General features: G+C 34.5%; 1 protein-coding gene across 1 annotated transcript in view; it reads right to left on the bottom strand.

The window, feature by feature from the left end:
- Positions 1-2,435: 2,435 nt before the first annotated feature.
- LOC129261707 (fibrillin-2-like) overlaps positions 2,436-18,096 on the bottom strand; it is an 82,386-nt gene continuing 66,725 nt past the window's right edge. Inside the window, exons 52-62 of the mRNA XM_064099941.1 lie at positions 17,746-17,871; positions 17,095-17,220; positions 16,344-16,496; positions 15,830-15,988; positions 15,339-15,461; positions 14,550-14,666; positions 13,722-13,850; positions 12,901-13,020; positions 12,359-12,481; positions 9,722-9,842; positions 2,436-5,307 (exon numbers count right to left, since the gene is read on the bottom strand). Of these exons, the coding sequence (XP_063956011.1) occupies positions 4,854-5,307; positions 9,722-9,842; positions 12,359-12,481; positions 12,901-13,020; positions 13,722-13,850; positions 14,550-14,666; positions 15,339-15,461; positions 15,830-15,988; positions 16,344-16,496; positions 17,095-17,220; positions 17,746-17,871 (1,751 nt within the window). The 3' untranslated portion in view covers positions 2,436-4,853. The remainder of the gene's footprint in view (positions 5,308-9,721; positions 9,843-12,358; positions 12,482-12,900; positions 13,021-13,721; positions 13,851-14,549; positions 14,667-15,338; positions 15,462-15,829; positions 15,989-16,343; positions 16,497-17,094; positions 17,221-17,745; positions 17,872-18,096) is intronic.

The following is an 18,096-nucleotide window of genomic DNA, read 5'->3' as shown; positions in this document are numbered from 1 at the left end:
GGTCGCGGGAGGTATATTAGCGACTGTGTTGTTGTTGTTTCCGTTCAACAGAGTTCATAAAAAATATTTACGCCTTTTTCGCTGTTTAGTTTTTTTTTCAGTTTGTGTTTTTTTTATTGAAAGAATCAAACATATTTACATAGGGAAAAAAAAACATAATCGTATTACCATTTCTAAGTAAAAAACAAAAAGAAAAAGGACAACACAAGACGACACAACACATGTGTTTAGGATGGAGGTTAAAAGAATATATAGGCCTATATATTTATATTTACCAAGCACTGATCTTTGCCAAAGAGAAGCTATTGACAAAGAACAATCTGAGCATATGGAGTTGGGAGTATAAGTTATAATTGGCAGACGCATGAATCTGATAATGATATATAAAAATATTAGGAGCCATCCCTTTTCAAATCAATTTTCTTTAAAAAAAATTCTTTTGGAGTGAATCGGCCTTGGTCGATACCTTAAATAGTTGGTAATTAAAATAAACTAAAAAGAAAATACCTCTTTGAATATTTACTATTGCCGCTATTTAGTAGCGTAAAAATGAGGCCAAAATTTATCTATCTATCTATCTGTCGTCTGTCTATCTGTCGTATGTCTGTCTATATTTATATATCTATCTATCTATCTATCTATCTAATATGGGTGTCGATCGGTGTTCATATTATGTTACTTTTGTTCTCTGTGAGAGATTTTTTTTGGTTGGGGGGGGGGGGGGGGGCGAGGGGTATGTGGCTTACATTTTTAGGGGGCCATGAAGGGCCAAACTTGTAAAAAGATGCATGTGACCAAAGTGAGCAAGCAAAAATTTTGACCCTTTTTTATTAAAAAATAATAATTTTATGATAGACATTGACATGGTATCTACAAATAGACCATCACCTAGCTGTTTCTTTTCCTTTTCTTTCTTTTCTTTTTCGGTCGATCGGGAAACTTTTTTGGGGTCCATGGCCCCCAAGCCTAGCTCACGTCTGAAATGAAGGGTTTCATATACAAACATAAGAAAATTTAGAGAGAAAACAAATTGATGGTCATCACGAGTATGATCTCCTCATCATTATCATATTTGCCATATGATTCATCAGTCACCGTAAATTACTGTGGGATGAGATTCGACGTAGGTCATCCCCAACCTGCATTGGGGGATATCCCCAGCCCCCCCCCCCCCCCGATCGACACCCATGCATATATGCTATCCATATATCTATATCTTGTTGAAGATACAAGGGGATCACAAAAGTGACTCTGCAAAGTGGGAATTTAGATTGTTCGATTGATTGTCACGGTAGTCAATCGTTATGTAGTATCCCGTGTAGTATTATGGTACTTGCAGTGTATTTCGTGAATTAAAAAAGAATAAACGGCGGGCTCAACATTTTTAATGAGTTTTTGAAAGCATTGTCTTATAACGTGCACACTGTCCCTTCAACAAAAACTTGTTTTTGATGTCAGGAAAATGACTGTCCTGTTATTGTATAGTGTTTTGTTATATTTTTTGGGATGATTGCTTGTCAGTGTATTTTAGGTGCCCCGACCAGTACTGTTCTAGTTGCCAACAGACACGTGGGCACAAGGAGGCATTAATCTACTTTTGGCATCGAATCATGCATGCAGTCAGATTTGATACTATAATAATTACACGATAGATATAAAGTGATTGTACAATACACTTTTTATAATAATTATACAAATAAAAATACAAAGCGATTGTACAATGCCCTTTTTTTTAGTTATTGGACAATATATCAGGATTATTCGCCCCAACACCTGCAAAAAAGGGGATAAATATTGTGAGGAGCAAGAACGATTTAACCCCTTGACCTAGAGAAAATTCAAGGATCTTCATCAAAGAAATTTAATCAGAGGTATAAATTCATTATGAAGCAACAATTTGAATACAAGAATTCTAAAAGCATTCAAGGAAGATGGCTCTCTCCACAACACATTCTAGTATTTTCATGAAAACTTTTTTGACACCACAATATACTTTAATGGATGATTTCCAGACATAACAATATATGTATACAAATTGGAATTCGAATAATTTTTTTTCTCACAAGTTTATAGGATACTTCTTTTCTGTATTAAAAAAAAAATTAATCCATAAATTTGAATATCTGTCAATGTCAGGTCCGAAGTCTAGTATATTTTCATATAAAAAACTAATTAGCATATTGATGTTGTTGATGAATGCTACTTATCCATACTATGTTATGAATTAAGTGATATGTTTTTTTCTCCTCGATGATATCACTATCAAATGCTTAAAAAATTATTTCATTTCGCGGGAATTAAGGCATGGGGGGAGGGGGTGGAGGGGGCTGTAATTTGAACATTTTATGGCCCTTCTGCCTGGGGGTGGGGGTCATGGTGGATAATATCAAAGTGAATTAATTAACAACAGCAAATATAATACAAAACACAAAATCTTTAAGTCATAAAATGGTTTCATTTATTATTCATCCACGCAATTTACATGTACACCTTTGTATGTGAGCCTGTTAAAACGAATATAATCAATTTGCGAGTCTGAAGTACAACAGTCAACAATCTTTCACAATATTGTTAAAGGTCATCTGCTTATCAGAGCTAAATCTCAACGATTTTAAACCATAAATGCACAATTTCCATTCTTCTTCATCACTAGAACTAGATAAATCTGAATCTGTGTGTAACAATATGAATCAAGAATAGAAAACTACATGTAATTCCATTCTTTGATAATTCACAAACTAGCTAGCACCTTTTAAAAATGTACAGTGATAAAAATACACTTTGTATTCTAGCATTTATGTACTTACATTGTCATACATAATTGATCTGCTATTCCATGTAAGAGAATACATCTTTAAAATCTTTTTGCAGTTGTACAAACTACAAAGTAGAGTGACATCTTTTAAAAACAATTTTGATTTACATAATCATAATGCCCTAGTACAAGACCCCCTTGGTAACATCCATTGTAGACTTACAGTTCAATATTCAAATAAAAGTATTTTTACATATTTATGTATATTAAACCCACACCAATATAGATATAAAATCAAGTACATAATATCCATATCATTATAAAAGTATAGAATGTTTTGCATAGTTGATGAATGTTTCGATACCTCACTCCTGAATTTCATGTATCAAAATGCGGAATGTTTGGGCAAGTCGATGGAATGGACTTGGATTGAACTGGAACCTACAAGAACGTCTACACGTTTGAAAATTCAGCTGGTATTGCCATTACTTTTAATAGTTAGCATTCATCATTTGAAAATTTGAAATTTACTTTGCTGGAAAACCATAGGAGACGGTTTCTCACAAAACTGTGTAGATTATTGCTTGATCATCGTATTCCAATAACTATTGTTCATTGAAGGCACATTTGGAATACAGAAAGTACAGACGGAAACATCCAGTGGAAACAATGCCTGATAAATCTTCTCTGCTGATAAGTTAGATAAATGAAAACAAAAACACATATTAATAATACCTGTACATGCATATTAGTTTTAAAAATACATTCACTCTTTACACAAGATTAATCATCATTCGTGGTGATACACCTTTTTTTCTTCTCAAGATTGAATATTTATGTATCTAAAACTCTACTACATACTAGACAAACACTTAGAATGATACAAATGTTTTTAGTCTTAACGCTCCCTGCCCATAACCCATATATATAAAGTCCTACCTACAGTACATATAATACAAGAGATGAATGAAAGAAATAGCACACATATGAAGATTAGGCAGCATCTGAGCATGTCAAGTGTATTTTGCTACTTTACTGTGTCAGCCTGATCTATGGGTAAGAATAATACTGCATTTTGAGGGTTGAAAAATAGAAGGACTCAACTTGAAACCAGTGATTTTGAAAAAAAATGGATGTTAATCTTTTCATACCAAGCAAATCAACCTAAGATGTGAAGATGCATTTACCCATATAGGCAAATGAAACTTGAATTCTACAGGCGTGGGTAGTGTTTTTGTTACAAATCTCGGGAGTTTTGTGTCCTTTCATTTTTCAACCCTGGTTTTACCCTCAAAATACTTACTTTCAAGTATACATACTGAATAGCTAAAACTAGAATCATTGGTATTACATACGTCTACCAGATTTACGCACCATGATTGATTTTAAAAAGTTCTTGTTGAATTGATATTTCTATGCCTAAGCATAAGAGAAACTGTATACTAGACTTAGACTAGACATAAATAATAATAATATAAAGAGGAATTCTTAGAGGCTGATAAAACTTCTGTTATAATAGCCATTTGTTAGTAGAGTAATAATCGTCCTCGTCCTTTGATTGTCTAATACTAGTAAGTGTTTTGAACTTCATTAAGCTTTATACTGTAGTCTTGAAAGTTTCTTCTCTTAATGATTGAAAAATCATGAACTGAAATTGCATATTTTACTGGCCACTCTAAATAATAAAAGAACCCTAAAACAGTCCTGTTTGAGTATGTGGAGAGGTGGTTGTCTCATAAAGCTGTTCGGAAGATACGAGTGACTTTACAATTAATGGTATGACCCTTTAGACCAAATCAACACCAATGAAAATTTGGAGTATATCATTTACCACAGAAAGGGTCACCATTTGTTTGTAAAGTCGCTTGTAAATTACAAAGCTTGATGAAACATCCACCTGGTTTATATGTCTTTTTTTAATCCACCATTACTCTATACTTTGGTGGAAGTTCTTGAAGCACTGTGTGATGTGCTATACTGCACCCATTAATCAATGATGATAGGTTTGCAATGTTGTATCCTTAGAGGATATCACCGTTGTCAATCATTAATTAAGCCAGGAAGTGAAAAAAAAACATGTTAACTACAAGAAGATAGTCTATTCTTCTTCATCAGCAACTATTTGAATTTGAATCTGCATGGCTACAGGTTCTTCCACTAGAGTTTGAACTTCCGCTAATATTGTATCATTTTTCCTCTTCAGCACACCTTCAATCTCGAGTTCGTAGAGACCTGTGGTCTTCACGTTTTTGCTGAATCGTAGCAGGGACATGCCCTCCGCTTTCCTCTTCATCATGAAGATGTTGTCTTCGTTGCCCTTCAAGATTACGTACTCATAACGAGCAACCTGTCTGGTGTACCCGGTCTTGAATTTGGCAATTTGATGCTTGGGAATGGCTTGTGAAAGCGGGACGTGGTAAAGAAGGGCAGTGTTGTTGGATATAATCGATGATGAGTCAGTGTCTTTGGTCTCTGTGGCACTTCTGCGCTGCCTGGTGTTCCTATTGCAATGGTAGCACGGTTGGACCGAATCTCGATCTGTCACACAGGCTCTGTTAGAGTAAAATGAAAAAAAAAAGATGTTGGTCAAGTTTTTTTATCTCTGCAAGATAATGAATGGGAATGATGATGGAAAAAGAGAATAAACATCATCTGAATACTATAAAATATCTGGATATCATTCCATACAGTAATTCCAGATTTTTTTTTTTTGGTGGGGGGGGGGGGGGTTCATAGGGGATTTAACTCTTTAATTCCATGTCAGTCATTTTAAATTTGAAACTTAAAAGGAGAAGGGGGGGGGAGAAATAAAAAACAACTTTTGTAATTAGTTTATTCACTGAATACATTATAAAATGATACACAAATTATTGTGTATTTGTTTAAAGGAATAATAAACAGAAGCAAACTGAAAAAAAATAGCAAAAAAGATTCAGTCCCTGCCCTAGCCTAGTTTTTCAAAATAAAGCCATTCCTCTTTATACATTTGACAATTCTTTGATCACTGAACATCAGCATTCACTTTCAGTTAACTAAGTTTTGTGATTTTATTTTAATCAATATAACTTAATACAAAGATCCTGCAGAAAATTTAGTGTTTGATATCCAAGTTCAAGTTCAAGGTCTTTATTTCCATATCAGTAAAAAATCAAATTCATATTTACAACACATAACATTATAAATGCATTTCTAGTCATTAAATATTTACATACATAAAGAGAGCAGAAAAAAAAGCATTTCATAATTCATGTACAACAATATAGTAGATGAGGAAAAAGGGGGGAACTAAAAAGCGAAGCTTGTGGGTTAAATGTTCCCCCCAGACAGAAAATTATCTATACTTCTATTTTATATAGTGCTTAATACATCAGAATAAAAAGTGTTATTGTGAGTGTCATGCTCTTTGTTATTGTATTAAAGTATGTCAAAACTGTGGAAACAGGATATTGTGGCTATTTGAGCTTCCTGTCTTTTTTCCTTATGAAGCAATTATAGGCCGGGTTTGGAAATTCTATTGCAGTTAAACACAGAATAAATGTATGTAGTTTTAAAAGAGTAACAAAAGTAAGGTATACATTTAGAGATATGTATAGAGGTCATCTCTAATAAGAATGCGGACCTTCCAATTTCTATCTTCCTTCCATCCATCCATCCATCATGTGTGTTCACATCATTCATTAATTACATGTACATGTATGTGTGTTCACACCATTCAAAATCACATAAATGAGAATACAGAAATAAACAAGTATTACATGTACATACAGAAAATATTATAAGAGTACTGTCTCTGACCACAAAAAGATCTTGAAACCAATGCTTGAAGCTTGAGTCATGGCAAAACCATTATTTCATAAAGAAAGCAAGTGATAGGGTAAAAAGAATATAGAGAGAAGATGAAATATGTATAGAAAAGAAGGTACCCAAAATAATACAGGGATACGACGTGCCTCCCTACTCATGGCAACTTGTAGTGCTCATGGGAATTGTAGCTATATTTAAATAATGACTTTTGTATGATTGATTCTTCATATTTTTATGCGTTATAAAGGGGGAGGGAGCATGTGGTAAAATAAATCAACCATTGGAAATTTACAAAGATGAATGATGATAAAAACATATACATAACATTTATTCTGATGCCAATATAACAAATCTAGATCATAATAAATCAGGGCATTCAACTGATTCACTAGCCTTGGGTCTTAAAAAACATAGCTATTGACCAAGATTAACTGTTTGATTAGAGATGGACCATCAATGATCTATTTCGTAAGGTAGCTGATATGTTTACACAGTCTAGTCAACAAAATATATCCACCCTCAAGGTCAGAGGTCATTCTTGTTTACTTCAAACAAAATACTGGTAGAAGTAGATAACATAAAAACATAATGTGATGTAACAGTGGCCTTTTGAATTTTAGTATTCCTTTGGTACATGTATTTTCTCCATTAACCTATTCAGGAGTCTCTACCAACATACCAAGTAGTCTGCAGCCAAAGACCCTGCCTGACACTCTGATCAACAAGTGTGTCTTGACACAAGACTTGGGCAAATACAACTTGAAACACTAATAGCTCAAAACATATGATATTCAGAAATGGTGTATTATTAGTTTTTATTTTTTTATATCTTCATGATGACTAGAATTTGTTTTATTTCAAGAGTGGATGTGGAATGGTTTGTTTATTGTTATACTATGGTAAAATAAAAACCATTCTCATTTTTTTTCTTCAGAAAACGATGTTTCATTGATTGATTCAATACTACATAATAGATGGGGAAGCTGCTGGGTGTGCTGGCATATGACATCAGAAAAAAATGAAAAATTCTTATAACTTTTTTTTAATCTTAGATAGATTTTCCTCAAACCTTCACAAATATATATTTTTTTTATTTTATATACCTGTTTTTTTTTGTCAGGGTGAACATTTTTTTTGGCCTTTGCACAAGGACTGACTAATAGACAATGATAAAACCCTGCTGCAGTGACACATACACCCTTCAAGTTTTGCAATTGATCTAGATACATAGATCTAGATAATATTTTGCATAATTGAAGGACAAATGTGTGGTGAGTCATTGCTTTTCACAACAGTCATTCAAAATAATGCAACTGCAATTAAATAAAAGACTAGATTCAGGTCTGTGTAGATCCTGCTTGAACAACAGAACAAATAGGTTTGAAAAAATCTTAAAGAGATTTGAAAACCAAACTGAATTCATAGGCATGTTTTGTACTTGTAACCACAAGGAAATGTGAATATTGTTCTGTATCTTTGCATGTTATATTACTGAAAGTATTTTGACCTCTCTTATATTACATCACCCTGCACAATGATTGCACAACATATGGCTAGTGCATGTACACTCATCTATCATGCAAATTTGTTTGCAACATGTGCTGGCTTGTATCAGGTTGAACTAGGAACCCAAAACAACCCTTTTCAGGAAGAATTGGCACCCTGCCTACTGGAACTAGATGGACCTTGTAAACAGATATAATATTCAGAGGGTTGCATCATACAGTATCAATTCTCGTGTTTGTGCACCCTTGAACAGAAGCTGTTTGTTAATCATCAACTGTCTCATTGGTTTAAGTCCCTACAGAGCACACTGATGTAGATATTATGCAGGCACCATCAAATATTTCAACGTTCTCCACTAATCACCCACTAATCCCTGAGGAGGTCTTTGTTCCTTTCTCTTTGTCCTCACCCCTGGGTAGGTTCTATTAATATAAAACCCCATTTTCTCCCTCAAAGTTGTCTTGTCTTATTGTCTGAATTTCCTGTGGGTTTATCAATAGCCATTTAATGTTGAACACTGAATCAGCCATTATAGTCTTTGTTTACATACTGCAAAGGATGTAGACATTTGCCCCTTTAAACACTACTCCTATCCTGATATACACTGTATTGTCCACTACCTTCAAAATGTCTTTTGTAAACAGCCTACAATAACCATTCTTTATATTGCATTTTTTTATTAATACTTCAGCAAAAACACAGAAGAAAGGAAGACTTACTGAACTTGGTGGGACAGAGAGAATTTTATTAACAGTAGCATTAATTGCAACATTAAGTTCAAAGTGTAGAAAACACACACTCATATTGCTGTAAACTAAGCATTGCAATGTGAAGCTTTCTGAAATAGTTTTGTACACTTTGCTTTTTCCAGTTAATTTTAAAGCAGATTTGAATATATATATTTTTTTGCAATTTGAGGACCACAAAGTGAGGAGTAAACGATTGCTAAAAAGCATGGATGTTATTGTAATATTTGATTGTAATCTCAGGTCTCTTTGATGGTAATTTCCACACTAATCAATTCATCTAAACATTAAACCTAAAAAAATCTAATACATCTAGGTTACATGTAAATGTCTATTTATGATCTGCCATGCACCATGGTGCTTCCACTGCTTTACTTACATATCATGTTATATTTCCTTTACTCACAACCTGTTAAACAAATTTGTAGAATATCCATATACCAGGAAGTATATTTTCCCCGATATCTGTAGTCGCCTTAAGTGTTTTATTTTCTTTGTATACCTACATTAGTCTCCACACACGGAACGGTTTATGTATGTCTAAAATCAACAGAATCAAATTTAATTAGAATAAGTGAATTGATAAAAAATGAATATAAATAAATACATGATTGCACTCATAAATGAATACAGACATAGATGTATAGTGCACTATATAGTGAACTGCACAGAGACCCATGAAGAGTGAACAAAATGCTGATTATTATAATAATAATCATAATCATATTGATAAAATGATTAAATACATACATGTAAATAAAGAAAAAGGGAATGGAGAGAAACACACAGAGAGAAGACAAGAAGACACACAAATAAATGTATGGATAACTAATTGGATGAAAGATTGAACATAAAATTACTAAAAAATAACTAGATAGGAATAAACAAAACATGATGAGTGTGAACTCACCCTTGTACTACACTGGTGTATCCAGGAGGACAACCACAGGAGAAACTACCCTCTGTGTTCTGGCAACTATACTGACAGGGACTGTTCACATTGCCATATGATCCTTGACACTCATTGATATCTGAAGAAAACAAAAACAAAACAAATAACCAATATGTGATTACTTTGATCTTTTTTTGTCTAAAATATAAATCAAAACAATATGATTTGTAAAATAGATATGACTGGACAAGCAATGTGTTTCACAAACATTGTAAGATAAAAATCAAGACACATTGAAAAATCCTTACTATGGATAAAGTACATTTCATTCATTTAACTTTTCCATAGTCATTGCAACAAAAGAAGATTGTCAGTTAGGTCATCTGGGGCCCGTTTCATAAAGGACTTGCAACTGTTGTAACTTTGCCATTATGGCAACTACCATGGTAACCTTGATTCTGATTTGCTGCTGAGCCCTGTTGCCATGGTAGTTGCCATTATGGCAAAGTTACAACAGTTGCAAGTCCTTTATGAAACGGGCCCCTGGAGTACTTCCATGACCATGGAGAGCGAAGGAACGTTTCTTAAAGATTTTGTGCTCTTAGGGGTCTAAAAAACTAATTAAGCCGGGTATGACAATTTTTTCAAGGGTGGGCGAAATTCAGGAGAAACAAAATCTAAAATGATCGGACTCCACAGTCACAGTAGTGCTCCAGATGACCGGGACAAATATAACAAATACTAATATGTGCTTAAAGGTCAAGTCCATCACGCTGAAAATTTCATCGAAATCGGATGTAAAATGAGAAAGTTATGACATTTCAAAGTTTCATTTCAATTATTTTTTGCAAAACAGTTTTATGCACGACTCAGTGATATGCAAATGAGAGGGTCGATGATGTCCCTCACTCACTGTGTTTGTTTTTTATTGTTTGAATTATACGATATTTCAATTTATACAGATTTGACAATAAAGACCAAATTGGCTAGACCGCAAAATGTTAACACAAATGGTAGTTCTACATGTTCGGGGAGGAATAAAACTTTGTTTCACATGACAATGAGGAGATAAATATTTCATATTTCATAGTGAAATACAAAAAAATATCACAAGTTCCTTATATTACATCTGATTTTAAATGAAATTTTCATTGTTATGCTTGTTGGATTTTTCTCTGCTGGGTGGACTTGTCCTTTAACTACAATGACGTAGATCTGCGTATATACTATATAGCGTGAAAAATCATAACTGTAATGATTAACTACTCGAATATTAAAAACAAGACTAATAATATAATATTTATGAGATTCAATTAGTGCAGAGAACTAGACAATAGTGATTATTACTTCCTCAATTGAAAATACATTTTACTTACATTTCAGAGATCAAATTTCAATACAGTGTATGTATTATGACAAATCATAAAAATATTACTAAGTACTTCTTCAAATTACAGAAGACATTGCCATAATTAAGAGATTAAACATTGTGTATTACACTTAGTGTGATAAATCATCGTAGTGATTATTACTGCCTCAACAGATATGAGACATTGAGAACACAGACATATCTGCAAAACAGAATAGAAGCAAAAATCATCCATATTTTTCATCTTGCTCTAAGGAATATTCAACTGTGATCAGTTGACCACCTATCATACTCGTTAAATTACCAAAATCTGTTTTAAGAAATTGTTTATATACCAGAATTACACTGCAACAATAACTCTGAGTGATCCATCTTTCTGACACAAGATGGCGCTATATACACTACATTGTTCTATTGGTAGCCCATTTACAGAGAGGATATAACAGGTTCCCTTATTAAAGTGATCATTTCACTTTGTTCTGATTTAAAAAATTCTCCTTTTGGTTCCTGAAAATGGGCTAAACATTAGGCTTATAGTGTAAAAATACCATCCCCAAAGTTTCAAAGTATTATATTTACAGGATCAATTTTAAAACCTTGGAGATGTAAACCAAAGTTTGAAATAATTGGGAGTTGGTTTCAATGACTATGTGTATACAGGGAATCTGTGCACCACAACACATTAATTCTAGATGAACACAGCATGACCTACATACAGTGTGTACAAGGTATACACTGAATGTACAGTGCAGCTAATAGTGTGTGTGTAGGAGATACACACAACAGAAGGCAGTCAAAATAGCCAACGGACTTTTTGAATTGGAGAAAACTGGTCATAAGCTGAACCCGTCTACTAGACGGTTCTCAAAATCAGGCTAATAAATTGCTACTTGTATCTAAATTAGAGTTTTTCATCCTATATTGTGGTCTGTTTCAGGGTTTTTTAGGACAAATACAGGCACTCATACGCACGTTTCAACTCAGTTTGAGATTTTTTTAAATCAGCTGCTCACAAAGTTAAACGATCCCTTTAATGATAATGGTGATGGGGGGGGGGAGGAGTATGTGAACATGTATCAATAAAGTGTAGTGCTAAACATAAAACATTCCCCCATTTTCCTTAAATAAATAAACTTTTCCCTTAAGGATTCTCTGATTATGCTTAACTAATGAGATTTTAAAGTGAATTAGATACAAGTTTACATTATGTGAAAAAAACAAATTCTACTATGGCACTAGCTCAACATAATTATGCAAGGCCAATTAGTCACATAGTTATCACATACCATTGCAAGCGAGGTTCTGTTGATCAAATGCATATCCATTGTTACATCCGCATTGGTAGCTGCCCTGAGTATTATAACAGGTAGCTTGACCACATCGACCTTGCTGTCTGCATTCATTGTAATCTATCAACACAAATAAATCAAAAACAAAAACACACATTAAGCTGTTGCATAATAGCTTCAAAAATACATTTCAAGAAATCAGCCAGTGATTTTCACTGACTTATTTGCCCTCAATTGCAATTGCAATTGCATTCCAAATAAATCACAAGATACACTGCCTGAAACAGACAACTTTATTAGATTTTGATTGGCTGAGAAGCACTGTTACCATGGTAACTGCAGTATAATCTGGGACTTGTCGGATAAAATGTCTGACAAATCCTTCCATGAAACTCTTCCCTGTCATCAACATTTTTTGTCCAACAAGTTGTCAGCTCTGACAATCCTTTCATGAAACGCTCCCTCAATGTCAGCAATCTATGATTTACTCTTCAGTAAAGCGAAAGAATGACCGACTTTAACAGTGGCAGTTAACTCACCAATACACCTTCCATAGAAGTTTTCTTCAAAGCCGTCTGGACAGACGCACCTGTAGCCTCCGATGGTATTCTGACAGCCATACTGACAGATGTCTGGCTGCTCTTCACATTCGTTGATATCTGGAAAACAGAAGGTAAAAGGAAGGAAGACATAATATTTCAAGCAATTAAAAAAAAAATTATTTGATGCAACCACCCTCTCTGATTCCGATATCACATGCAAATAACAAAAGTACAATTAGATGATCTCTGTAGGTTTGCATGGTGGAGTTTATAACGTGGAGAAGGTTTACGGTTCACCATGTGTAATATCAAGAAGGGAAAGCAAATACAGGCATAAAAATTGAAATGGAAAGATAAGAAAGGATGAAAAGAGGAAATTAGAGGTATTCTTTTCTTGAAAGTGAGTGAAGTCCTGAAGTCCAATTGTATTCAACTGAATGGTGGAATCATTTTGTTGGCAGCTGTAGATGGGGATATACAACTAGAGTCGGAAAAACTGTGGAAGGCAGTGCTAAACATCAATAAATGGTCATCATGGGAGCCAACAGGAAGACTTGGCTTAAGTAAGCATAAGAAGTAAAGGATAAATTTTACTAAACTGAATTGAATTGATTTGAATTAAATGGTACTGGGGCATGTTTTTCACATGTAGGACTAACAATTATGGTATCTTTGCCATTATGACAACTGCCATGGTAACAGGAATCAGTAGCCAATCAAAATATGGGATCCCATGGTAGATGCAACAACACTTAACATAGTTGTGAGTCTTAATGAAACAGGGCCCTGATGCAAAATGCAAGTGACATTGAACTTACCAACGCAGGTATTAGTGACTGGATCTGGTCTGAAGTTTCTCTGGCATTCACACCTATGCCCACCTTGTGTGTTCTGACAAGTACCGTACGTACCGCAGATATCTGGAGTCTGAATGCACTCGTTCACATCTAGGAAGGAGATGAAAGATATAACATAATTATGTGTGTTACTTGGTGTTTATTCTTTGTTATTTTTAAATCGTTTTGTTTTTGATTGTTTGTATATTGCTGGCAGCATTTCACAAGACATTGTTCTCCGCATTAATTGTTTTTAAATTTGAATGAAATAAAAGCAAATTGAAATTGAATTGCATGGTAGAAACGTAAATTGAGAAGACATTGACTGCGCATTAATGACAAATAAAGCTGTATATGAGTTATACACAGTTTTATGAATGATTTGTAACCTATTCTAACCAAATTCGTCCTGTTCTTATACAGTGGGGATTAATTTCATATGACTCTTTTCAAATTTTTCATACGTACTAGTAATACACTTTGCAATAGGATTCTTATTAATGACAGGAAATATGCCATTGCTAGCTTACCATAGTTGAGACTGATCAGATCAATTGCAACTACTGTAAGAACAGGCTTTAGGCAATGTCTCGCAAACACTTTCAATAAATTTTGACCAATAGTGACTTTGCGATTGATTTCAACTTACATTCATCAATCACATGTTCCCTTATCTCATCAACTACTTATGCTAAGGTCACAAACACCTTCACAAACACCGTACGAGTGATTTTTATACATAGCAATACATGGTATGAAATAGTTCGTACCGTGCTTCTTAAAGGTATTTGACACCATAGCATTACCTACCTATACATGTAGATCCATGTTGCACGTATCCTTCAGGGCAGACACATCGGAAGCCTCCTAGAGTATTCCTACATTCAAACTGGCATTCATGGATTCCCATTGAGCATTCATCTTTCTCTGCAATTACATGAAAGTGAGAACAGGCATGTGTATATTCACATGTTGGCAATCCAACCATATATCCCTTCAGGGAGGGGTCATGTCAGGGTATTTGATGGGGGGGGGGGGGGAGAAAATTTGAAGGTGCTGTGATAATCAGTATGGTTTGATTTCTTATTGCATTTGCAAAAAATTGAATTTGCTGATTTGGTTTGTCTTGTTATTATTAGGTAATGTTTATGTTCAATTAATGTTTTGTTTTGATGATATTCCTTGAATGTCACGATTTATATCAATAACCTTTGAACTTGAATTTGATATTTTTACTTCATGGAAATACGGGTATTATAGAGTCAAACGGCTCACACCCCTCCCTTTTTATATTCTCCCTTCCCTTTTCTTTCTATCCTATTTATCATCTTTTCCTCCCTCCTCATATCGCTACTTGAAAAATCATATTTTTCTGTAATTTTTTGGCTCCCACAAAAGTGTGGTGTTGCCCCATTTGGCAAAGCTTTGATCTATATTTGCCACACTCGACCCAGGTGAGGTAACTGGGCACCCAGTAGGAATTTATTCCTCAAAATACCAAAAGAAACCAAGCCTGGTTATAATACGCAGCACTAAGAAACATATGTATAAAGCGTTATATAAATGTTGCATGCTTTTATCATAATGATAGAAGCTTACCTCTACATGTGAGCCCATCTTCACTGAGTAGATATCCCTGTGGGCAACCACATTTAAAGCTTCCTGGTGTATTCTTACACTGGTAGCTGCATGGAGGGGGTACTCGGTTACACTCATTCTCATCTGAAAGAAACAAACAGTCAAATAATATAAATATTATTGATTTATTACTTACAGTGTATACCGGTAATCATTAATCATCAATCAACATTCCACTTGTGCTAAAGATCTCAAAATAATTAAAAACAGAATATATTGTATGTGTGAAAAAAAGATAAAAAATTGATCAAAAATTATCATGCTAGAAAAAGCGTAATTGCTGAGAAAAAACATTTGCTCCAATACAGGAAAATTACAATTGCATAGTATTCTCCTTTTTTTTGCTGGGGCTAAAACCAGGCTATCATTAGAGTGCCCCCTGAAAAGGCAGCTAGAAATCCAGAGCTTTATCAATCAGTTACCATTAAATGGGTATTTAACTATTTCTATACCTTCACATCTTGTGCCATCTGGGCTGAGGATATAGCCTGGGTTACACTGGCACAAATATCCGCCTGATCCTCCGAGACAGTGCCCATTTTCACACAAACCCTGAACAACCCGACATGGATCTACAGGCGTGGCATCAGTGCAAAGACGGTTGTACTCGACTGTAAACAAGAATGAACAATGTACTCGGAATGACAAAAAATAGTTGTAGGTAAATGCAGGTTATCACTGTGAGCTATAAATCTCATATTGGGGTAAACAGCTAATTGTAACACATACTTAGAATAATAGACAAAGACCTACAGAACAACTTCTAACAAGGACTGTCAATCTTTCTTCCCTTAATCTCCTTCCTTAAGTTTTCCCTGTTATTTAAGCCCACAAACTTTCTAACTGTCTAATCAACATCTCATGTTGGGGTTAACTGCAAATTGTGACTCATTCTTAGAACATAGAACAAGAGCTACAAATCAACTTAGAATTCCTGCAAATGTCAATGATGTTTTCTGAACTCACTTGTTCCATATACAGGGCATATCTGGCAGGTGGGACCCCAGGCCCTTCCACCGCTGCAGCAGCATGATTCCATGGTGACCGGCTGCATACCTCCCAGGTTAGAATCACATCCACTGGGTGGCACGTAGGCATAGCAGAAACCAGTGCGACGGTCTGTCATGATATGTCACAGCAGGAAAAGAAATGTACAAGGTCTTATAATTCTTGGGAATGGTATCATTATTTGAAATCAGTACATCCTCATAGAGTGCAAGTCAGTATCATACTGAGCTTGTGCCACAAAACAGAGGAATCATAATGTCCCCCCAAAAAGGGGATTTGATATCATTCGTATAATACATCTTTCATTACAAAAAACAAAAATAATATATTGATTACTATTTTTGGCAAGAAATTGTCAACACAACCTTAAAACCAGATCTGCCAATAGTACCTCTGGAAACAAGAAACTATTGAAACAAGAAACAGATATTGACCTAGTTAATTGAAATAACATTCTTCAAATTGCCTATACTCATGGCAGTTTTATGAAATTGAGAAATTTCATGGGCATATGGCATTGGATTAATTCAAGAAATGTCAAGACCATTGTCCTTGGACATCTGCAATATCAGATTGGGATTGCTCATTGATAATGTTCAAATTCTAAAGCAACAATGTATTTATGTTCACATCAAGTGCAATTAGTGATTAGTTATTTTGTCAAATGAATGTCAGGTGAAGAATGGTGACATGCAAAAAGACTACTCACCCATGCATTCTTTGCCAGAGGGACCGAGGGTGAATCCTTGATTACAGATACATGTGTAGCCACCGTCGGTATTCCTACACCGGCCATTTTGACACACACCATGATTTGTCATACACTCATTGATATCTGAGGAGTAAGATAGAGATAGAGATTAATTAATCAATCTATCAATAAATAAAGCCAATTGGCCATCCATTTACTTGACCATTCATTCAAACAAATCAAATATCTATTAAATCAATAAATAGATCAATCAATAAATTAGTTCAATCAATCATTCAATGAATCAAACTATTAATCAATAAATCTTAAGTCCATCGATCAATCAAGAAATCAAACACGTCAATCAGTGGCGTAATGAGCCAAAATTTTGAGGGGGCCAGACTAGGCAAAGGGGGCAATTTTTTTTTTTTTTAATTTGACCTTATCAATACAAAAAAAGAAGAAAAAAGAGCATTTTTTAATAAATATTTACATGCTATTCAGAAAAAATGATATCACATTTCACCCTTTTCCTGTTCCTTTCATTTTTTTTTCTTGGTTGTAATTTTTTCAAATTATTTTTTTAGGGGGAGATGTTCTCCCAAGCCCCCCCCCCCCCCACAGCCTGTGCTCCAGTAATTTCAATCAATAGATATTCCCGATTCCTACCTCTGCAGTTGTTTCCGTCTCCTCCAATAGGAGTGTAGCCTTCATCACACAAGCACATGAACTTGCCAATGAGATTCTTGCAGCGGTAGCGGCAGGTGTTAAGGTTTGTCTGACACTCGTCCAAATCTAAGAGGAACAAAAAATAAGAAGAGTAAACAAAATCTCTACTTTGGCAAAAAAAGTTATTTCACAAATATCAACAAGAGAAATGTAACTCAAGGACATCTTTGTCACCAAATGATATTCATAATGTCTATTCAATTTAATTCTAAAGCCTTTTGGACTTTCAAGTTTACAGATCTCTCTATATAAAAAGACAGAAGAATCTAAAAACTAACATGTGAAAACAAA

Source organism: Lytechinus pictus, chromosome 5, assembly GCF_037042905.1.
Source record: "Lytechinus pictus isolate F3 Inbred chromosome 5, Lp3.0, whole genome shotgun sequence".
Taxonomy (NCBI): domain Eukaryota; kingdom Metazoa; phylum Echinodermata; class Echinoidea; order Temnopleuroida; family Toxopneustidae; genus Lytechinus; species Lytechinus pictus.
This window is presented reverse-complemented; position numbering and strand designations above follow the sequence as displayed.